Genomic DNA, 8,927 nt, shown 5'->3' with positions numbered 1-8,927 from the left:
ACAGCCTGCTGCCAGTTCTCTCACTGCACAGCTGGGCCTGGGCAGGCCTTTCTCCTCCACCGTGCCCCAGATTCAGTCTCTGAAATCTAGCCCATGACCATTTTCTCTAGTTTAGCTCCAGACTGACCATTATCTGATCGCTCTAACAGCTTCTGCTGGGTCTCCCACTCCAAGGCAACTGCTCACCCACCTTGAATAAAGGTCAACTCTTCCACTCAAAACTTTCAGTGGTTTCTCTTGATATCACAACTAACCCTCCCCCCTCCCCCCGACTTTCAGAATCTCCCACAGATCAGAAGCCACCATCTCTGCGAGCACGTCTCCCATGAGCCACCAGGACACGAGGATGCCGTGTGGCTGTGCCTACTCCTTCCCCTGGGAAGGTAGTGGCTCTCCCTACTTCTGCAGAGCTGTCTGCCCAACTGTGCTGGAAGGACGACTCCTCACCACTGTGATATGGCAAGCACCTGCTCACCGATGACACGTCTAATGTAAGATGCAGACTGGCATCTTTATTAAAAATTGTTTAAAGGGGCAGATGGCCCTGACTGGTTTGGCTCAGTGGATAGAGTGTCAGCCTGTGGACTGAAGGGTCCCAGGTTCAATTCCGGTCAAGGGCATGTATTTTGGTTGCAGGCACATCCCCAGTAGGGGGTGTGCAGGAGGCAGCTGATCGATGTTTCTCTCCCATCGATGTTTCTAACTCTCTATCCCTCTCCCTTCCTCTCTGTAGAAAATCAATAAAATGTATTTTTTAAAAAAAGAATTACCACACATTTAAATGTACGTGACTTGTCCAAGATCATCAAAAGTTACTTATCTGTAAAGAACCTGTCTCTCTTAATCTAGTGTTCTTTTAATGAACTCATGTGAACATTTATTTGGGAGATATAATTCTTCCTGATGACTTACAAAATCAAGACTTTTATAATTCACTATGAAACCTATTGAATTCCTCAAAAAAAGTATGGTTTAAAGCTTCAGTGAAAGATCACCCAGACAGTCAAGCATCAACTATTGCAACAATGAACAAGAAACACTACAAAGGGAGCACATTTCTTTCGCAATGATTTCAGCCCAAGTAAAAGATGGACTTTTTGCTGCAGTTTCCTCTTATTTCTCATATTGTTTATTCTGACACATCTGATTCCTTACCTAAACACCTTACATCTAGCAAAAATTAAGCCAAAGACAAGTGGCTTACTAACCTGTTGGACAAGCACACATTTTTTGCAAAGTAATCTAACAGCACTGCATGTAAATTGAGAAAAAGAATTATGGCAGCTTACTAGTATTTATATTACAAGGCACTAATCACTTGCCAAGGACTGCGCTGATCACTGTAGAAATCTCATAACAATACAATCAGACAAGTAGTGTTATTCCCATTTTAAAGATAAGAAAATTTAGGCTGAGAAGTTAATAATTTTCTAGGTATCATTCCTAGTAGAGAGTCTAAGTTGTAGAGCCGAAATTGTCACTGCTGCTTTCTTCAAAGTTCACATGTAGCTCATCGTATAAGGACACAGTAATTACTAGTCTCTCCAATGTGAATCAAATTTGGGGGAAAAGAGAGAAACCTATTTATCTCTTTCTTCTCTTTCAAAGATATTGCAGTTTAGCATTACCTCCTTCATGATAGACAATCTCCTTTTCTCAAGGTTAGAAATTTCCGGTTTCTGCTTCTTCCATTTTCTCTTCAAAGCTTTTTCTTGGAGTTCCCAGTGTACTAGTGCTCTATTCTTCGATTTGTGTATTTCATGTCGGCGTATCTATATAGAAAAAAGCATATAAAATAATGTTTCGGGAACAAAGAAGGTGCCTATTTAGGTGGTAGGACCACCTAATATACTTCATCTTTTTTCATTTTTTCTGATTCAACATAGGTATATTTATATATATATTCACAGTCAAAATTTTTACAGTCTTCTGTATACAGAAGTACTAGACCTAGATAAAAGACAAAATAGAAAGTATATTAATTTCTATATTTGTAAGGACTAGCCAATAAACTAGTGCTTTTCAAACTGCATGCTAGGACTCATTTGATGATGGTAAAATCAACTAGTGGGTCAAAACCAACATATTTTAAATAAAATAGAATAGAAAACATTAAGACACATCATACATAATAAAGAATTGTTTTATTAAACTTTTCAGTTACATATGTATGTACAAGTACAATATGTACAATTACACACACTGACTGAGATAACCAAAGATCTTATATGCATATATGCATTACCTGTGGACACAGACAATAGGACGGCAAAGGCCTGGACCAGAGTGGGAAGCGGGTAGAGGGGGCCAATGTGGGACAAAAGGGGACATCTGTAATATTCTCATCAATAAAGATTTAAAAAATAAAATGCTTCAGCAAAGTTAGAAAAGGAGATGATAAATGAAGCCATTATGTAAAATTGTATTAACATTATACTGTATCTGGGTGAATACAGTATACTATATATGGGAGCTCTTTATAATTTTGTCTGCACTTTCACATGAGTCTGAAATTTTTCATAATTAAAAAAAATTTAATCAATTGAGTATCATTATTATCCTGAATGAATATTTAATGGATTAAATATTCCAGGAGCTACCAGGATTAAGATTCGTAGGTCCAGAAAGATATGGAAGATATGTTTTCTACTCCTCAAAAGCACTAATCATCTTCCCAGGGAAATTGGGTAAATACAAAGATCAACGATAGGTATTAGACAGGATATGCTCAATGCCTTACGTAGGTAGTAAATATAACACTTCAGAAGAGATAGCAAATGTTGAGCAGCTTCAAAAAGTAGGACTTCAAACTTACCACAAAGCTATAAAAATCAAGAGAGTGTGGTACTGGCATAAGGATAGACATATAGATCACTGAAATAGAATTGAAAGTCCAAAGTAAGCCCTTATATTATGGACAACTGATGTTCAACAAGGATGCTAAGAAAATTCAATAAGGATAAAATAGTCTTTTTTAACAAATGGTGCTTGGAAGACTGGATATCCATTTGCAAATGAATGAAGCTGGACCTCTACCTCACACTATATACAAAATTTAAATAAAAATGGATCAAACACCTAAACAATAAGAGCCAAAACTATAAAACTCTTAAAAGATATTTATATTTTTGATATTTATTTTATATATTTAAATGCCATTTAACAAAGAAAAATCAACCAAAAAAATTAGTTCACGTGTCACCTCTGACACGCGTGTCATAGGTTCGCCATCACTACAATAAATTCAATAAAAAAAATTTTTTAAACAATGAAAAAAAGAAGAAAACATAAGAGTAAATTAAATCTTTGAACTTTGGGCTAGATAATGGTTTCTTAGATATGACACTGAAAGCACAAGTAACAAAAATTAGATAAATTGCACTTGATCAAAATTAAAATCTTTCGTGCTTCAAAGGACATTATCAAGAAAGTGAAAAGACAACCAAAAGAATGTAAAAAAAATATTTGAAATCATTTCTCTCATAAGGAACTTGTATCCAGAATATATTAAAAAACTCTTACCACTCAACACTAAAAACACAAATAATTCAATTTTTAAAGTGGAAGAGGGAATAGAGGAGATAATAGCGATGGAAAAAATAAAATAAAAACAGAAAAAAATAAAATGACTAAAAGATTTGAATAGACATTACTCCAAAGATACCATGGCCATCATGACCAATAAGCACATGAAAAGCTCAAAAGGTATTCAACTGTTCAACATCATTAGTCATTAGGGAAATGCAAACCAAAACCACAAAGAGATTACATTTTATACCCACTAGGAGAATGAAAACCAAAAAGATGATAATACCAAATTGACAAGTACTGTGAAGAAATTGGAACCCTCATATATGCTAGTGAGACTATAAATTACAACCACTTTGGAGACAGTTTGGAAGTTACTCAGGAAGTTAAATAATATAGATATCATAAGTTGCAGCAATTCTGCTCACAGGTATATACCCAAGAGAACGGAGAACATATTTTCACACAAAAACTTTACATGAATGCTCATAGCAGCTTATTGATAACAGTAAAACAACCATTTGACTATTATGAATGTCCAGAACAACCCAAATGTCCAGAATAGTCAAATCCATAGAGACATAAAGTAGGTTAGTTGAAGCCAAGGATTTATTGAGAAGATGTGGGGGAGTGCATAGGAAATAATGGGTAGAGAGTTTCTTTTGTTGGGTGATGAAAATGTTCTATAATTAGAAAGTAATGATGGCTGCATAACTGTCAATATACTAAAAAAATTAAATTGTACACTTTAAGAGGCTGGATTTTATGGTGTGTGAATTATATCTCAATAAAGCTGTTTATTTTTTAAAAACTATATATATAGTAGAAACTTTAAAAAAATAAGACTTGAACTAGCATAAGGTAACAAAGGAAGATTTGGGCAGCTAAAGAAGAAAAGAGGGAAACTGTTGCAAGTAAGGAAAATAGAATTGGGACCCAAACACGGAAATATAAATGGCCTGTTCAAGGAATAAATTACTACACTGACTAGACCAGTATGTTTGTACAGGGAAGTAATCGTAAATAGTAATGCTGAAGATATCTATAGATAGGAAAAGATGACAGATGTATACAGGGCAATACTAGACTAGAGAAATCTAACTACGAAAATTCTAATACATGCTAATTGATATTCTTAGGTAAAATCAGGACGTCCAGAAGATATGCTTTTTGATTTTATATAGACATAAGCAAGATAAATATAACTTCTGAGAAGTACCTCTGGCTCCTATTCTGAAGGTTAGAAACCAAATATCAAATAAAATACTAAACAAATATTAACTTTTGATATTAAACTTACCAGATCTTCAGGAGTTGCCCGATGAACTGTTAGATCATTCACAGTATTCTGTAAAAAAAGATAAACTTCTTTTAAAGAAAAAAAAAGTTTCCTATAGAATATTAGTATTTACTGGATTTTTTAAATAGGGTTTTAAAGTTTATTCTTTAGACTAGATTAAAAAAAAATTGAAATCAGTTTTAGTTTCTTTTTTATGACATTGATTTTCCTTTTTTTCTTTACATGCCAGATGGATCGCAGTTAAAAGACTATATTTCACCCAGCAGGTGTGGCTCAGTGGTTGAGCCTCAACCCTTGAACCAGGAGGTCACGATTCAATTCCCGGTTTGGGCACATGACCAGGTTGCGGGCTCAGTCTTCAGTGGAGGGTGTGCAGGGGGCATTCTCATCATTGATGTTTCTATCTCTCTCTCTCTCCCTCTCCCATCATCTCTGAAATCAATAAAAATGTATATTTTTTAAAAGACTATATTTAATTAAGCATGCTACTCTCCAAGAAACCTTTCTTTGAAGAGTTAAAGGGGTTAGTCATCACATTTTAGCAAGATAAAATTTTTACTTTCAATTTAAATAAAATTATTGTATATTTTTACATAATATATAAAAGATGTATTTATTTAAATTGAAAAAAAATGAGATTTTTGTAATTCAAACTTACCATTTTTTTTCACATTTTTCAGAAAGTTATAACTATTAACAGATATTGTTTGTGTGTCTTTAGATGTATGTACTGGGTTTTTGTTTTTTGGGGTTTTTTTGGTAATCCTCACCTGAGGATATTTTCTCATTGATTTCTAGAGAAAGTGGATGAGAGAGGGAAAGACAGAGAAACATCAATGTGAGAGAAACACATCAATTCGTTGCCTCCTGCATGTACCCCAACCAGGGCCCCGGCCAGGGAGGAGCCTGCAACCAAGGCATGTGCCCTTAATTGGAAGCGAACCCGGGACCCTTTGGTGTGCAGGCTGATGCTCTATCTACTGAGCCAAACCAGCTAGCATTGTACTGGGTTTTAATGTCTGGAAATGAATTCAAATTCCTGGGACCAAAAAGTCTTTCTTGCCCTAACCGGCTTAGCTCAATGGATAAAGCGTTCAGCTTGCAGACTGAAGGATCCCAGGTTCTATTCCAGCCAAGGGCATATACCTGGGTTGCGGGTTTGATCCCCAGTAGGGGGCGTGCAGGAAGCAGTTGATCAATGATTCTCTCATCACTGATGTTTCTATCTCTCCTTCTCCTTTCCTTTCTGAAATAAAGAAATATATTTAAACAAAAAGCCTTTCTTTCCAGGAACCAGTATTCTCAATTTAAATATTAATATGGATTACTTTTAGGTATCTTGTAGAAAATTAAGTATCTTACAGAAAATAAGGACTACATTCACCAAGCAGATATACATTATATTAAAACAATGAATAAAGCAGGGTAGTATATAATTCAAATAAGTATAAGCTAAAACTGTAGTTTTCAGACTGCATTCCATGGAATGAGACACTTGTAAAAATTCCTAAAAGATAAACTGTGATCACTATAGAAAGGTTCAATTTGTGATCATGCAAACACCATAAGCATCGAACCTATCATAATAAGAGACAGAGTTTGTATAATTTCATAAAATGTGAAAATAGTCACTTAAGCAAAAAGGCACAAAACCAACATGGCAGGGACCACACTGCACAACTCAGGGAGGGACCATTAACACCCGTGTCTATGTATATAGTACTCCTGTGAAATCGTGCAGTGCTCAGCCTAGACAGCTGGAAATAGCAGTCCTGAAATCTGGGCCTTTCCATAATGACTTCAGCCATCGTGTTATACAGGCATGGTAAGGCAGGACATAAAACAAGCTAAAGTTTTACTCTTAAGAGAACTATAGAGAACTAAGTCTGGTGAAATAGCTGTTGATGTATTCAAAGACTTAAATTTTCAGCCGTAGTTTATATTTAGCTCAAGGCTTTTCTATGCTGAAACTATTATTCCTTTCATATTGATTTAGAAATGTACAAGATACAACTATAAGATCATGAGGATTTTTTTTAATAATCATAATAGAATTAAGGCATATAAGTAAGTGATATGCTTGGAATTAGTACTCGTGGGAGAAAATATAATTTCATTAATACTCCTGCAGCTTAAAACAATTTTCTTTTATAATTGCCTTTAAATCTAATTTACAAGCCATTTCAAAAAACATCTCACTGTTTTTATCAAAAGAACATTATTCAGTGTATCTCTCCTCCTTCATTTAACATTCACTCCAAATGACTTTTGAGTTCAGTCTACCTTCAAAAATCATATTTTTCCAGCACTGGAAATAATAAAAAGTAAATGAGAAAGGTTCTGATGTAATTTCACATGATAGGTTTCCATTATATTTTCAACAATAGTAGCATATCAGAATAAAAAGTGAACTTCCCAAAGTAACCACTCTGAAGGGGACAATATTTATATTAAAGTGTGCATTTTTTTCCTTTTCATCAGTTTTATTACATTAGAATCACACATTTATAAAAAATATTTTATAGCCAATCAGATGGCAACAAAGCAATGTAAACACAGAAACCCCTCTGTCCCACTTCCAAAGGCCACCAGTTTGCCCAGGATAACTGGCTAAAATGGTTGTTCACCACCCAGAAGACTCTAAGTCTAAAAGAATCCCTGATTTCCAAACCAGTCCCTGACTAGTTACTCTCCACAACAGGAAGCAAAAGCACCTAAAGTCTCACAGTCCAAACCCAAGTACCAGGCCACAAAAGACAAAAATCCCCTTGGTGATACCAGGCAGTATGCAGCATAGAAGCCATGGATCATGCCCAGGTACTTAAGACTATCTTTTTATCTTAAGAGAAGCTTTGTACTGCAAGTGACTCCCCTCTGGAGATGAGCAACAAACAATTTGAGGGGTAAGAGAGCATGGATCACCCACTTTTTCAGCCAAAAATGCCACTCATGTGATTACGGCATCACTGGTTAATACAGGGAAATCTAAAAAACTACCCCCAAAATTCAGACATCAGTGACACAGGTTAGCTAGAGTGGCCTTAAAGTAGAGGTAGAGGCAATTTTAAAAAATAAAAACATAAAAACACTCCCCAACTTCTTAAGGTTACAGTTCTTCAAAAGAAGTAGAGGGTACAGCCTCAATTCCTATATTCTAAAAAAAAACTCCCCAAAGGATTCTGCTCTTCCCGCCAAGACCTAGAACGTAACATGCCCAGAAACCCATTCCACCCTATTACATGCTGCACCCGATTCAGAATGCCATTCTGAGTGACTAGGGCCATGTCAGCACACCTATTCCTCAAAGTAACATTGCATTGCTTCTCCTGCCACCTAGACTTACATCCCATTCTTGCTTCACTGCCGTTTTCTTCTTTACTTTCAGTGCTTTCCTTCCTCCTCCCCGGGAGCTGTAACGGTTCACTCGGACAAATGACATCTAGGAGTAATAATCATATCAAATTCTTAATATATAAGAGAAACTAGTAATTAAGCATCACTAGAGGAGGTGGAGGGGGAACAGATGTAGGAAAATAAGTTTTAAAACATCAGAAGAAAAATTTAAGCATAATGAAAGGAACAAACTATCAAAAAACTTGGTTCTTTTACTTCACAATTAATAGAAAACTGTGATAGTTAACTATAATAAAAAGAATTTCAAAGCAATAGCTTGTATCTATTTGCTTAGTAAAAAATGTCTAGGAATGCAGATATTATGACCTAAAGCAGAGTGCTAGAACAGTAGCAATAAGGTTTGTCATCAGTTATATAAATTCACAAATAATATAGAAAATGTCAGTCACATGATAACAGTATGAATGCAAGAGGAGGAAGGCAAAAGAGGGAGTTCTTTTTTTAAGCACTCTAACACTCAAATCACTATTAGATACATATGTGCTTAGTATAAATAAAGGCAGCAAAACTTTAGAGAACAAATGAATTATGGTACCATTTCTATAATACTAAATGGAGGTGATTAATCTAAACTAGAATTTGGAAATGGCCAACATTTGATCAGCACTCTTACAATAGCAATACTAAGGACACTGGACTAAACATTATATAAAATTTTAAAAAGACTCACAGTCCCTGAACACTA

At 35.3% G+C, this 8,927-nt stretch overlaps 1 protein-coding gene across 7 annotated transcripts in view; it reads right to left on the bottom strand.

Annotated features, from left to right (window-relative positions):
- Positions 1-8,927, bottom strand: part of SPICE1 (spindle and centriole associated protein 1) — a 52,207-nt gene that overhangs the window by 38,165 nt on the left and 5,115 nt on the right. For all 7 annotated transcript variants that reach the window (XM_006773604.2, XM_006773605.2, XM_006773606.2 and 4 more), the window contains exons 2-4: positions 8,172-8,267; positions 4,829-4,876; positions 1,629-1,772 (exon numbers count right to left, since the gene is read on the bottom strand). In XM_006773604.2, the coding sequence (XP_006773667.1) occupies positions 1,629-1,772; positions 4,829-4,876; positions 8,172-8,267 (288 nt within the window). The remainder of the gene's footprint in view (positions 1-1,628; positions 1,773-4,828; positions 4,877-8,171; positions 8,268-8,927) is intronic.

The sequence above is a fragment of the Myotis davidii genome, unplaced genomic scaffold, assembly GCF_000327345.1.
Source record: "Myotis davidii unplaced genomic scaffold, ASM32734v1 scaffold201, whole genome shotgun sequence".
NCBI classification, from domain to species: Eukaryota; Metazoa; Chordata; class Mammalia; order Chiroptera; family Vespertilionidae; genus Myotis; species Myotis davidii.
Note: the sequence above shows the minus strand (reverse complement) of the source record. Positions and strands in the feature narration are given on the sequence as shown.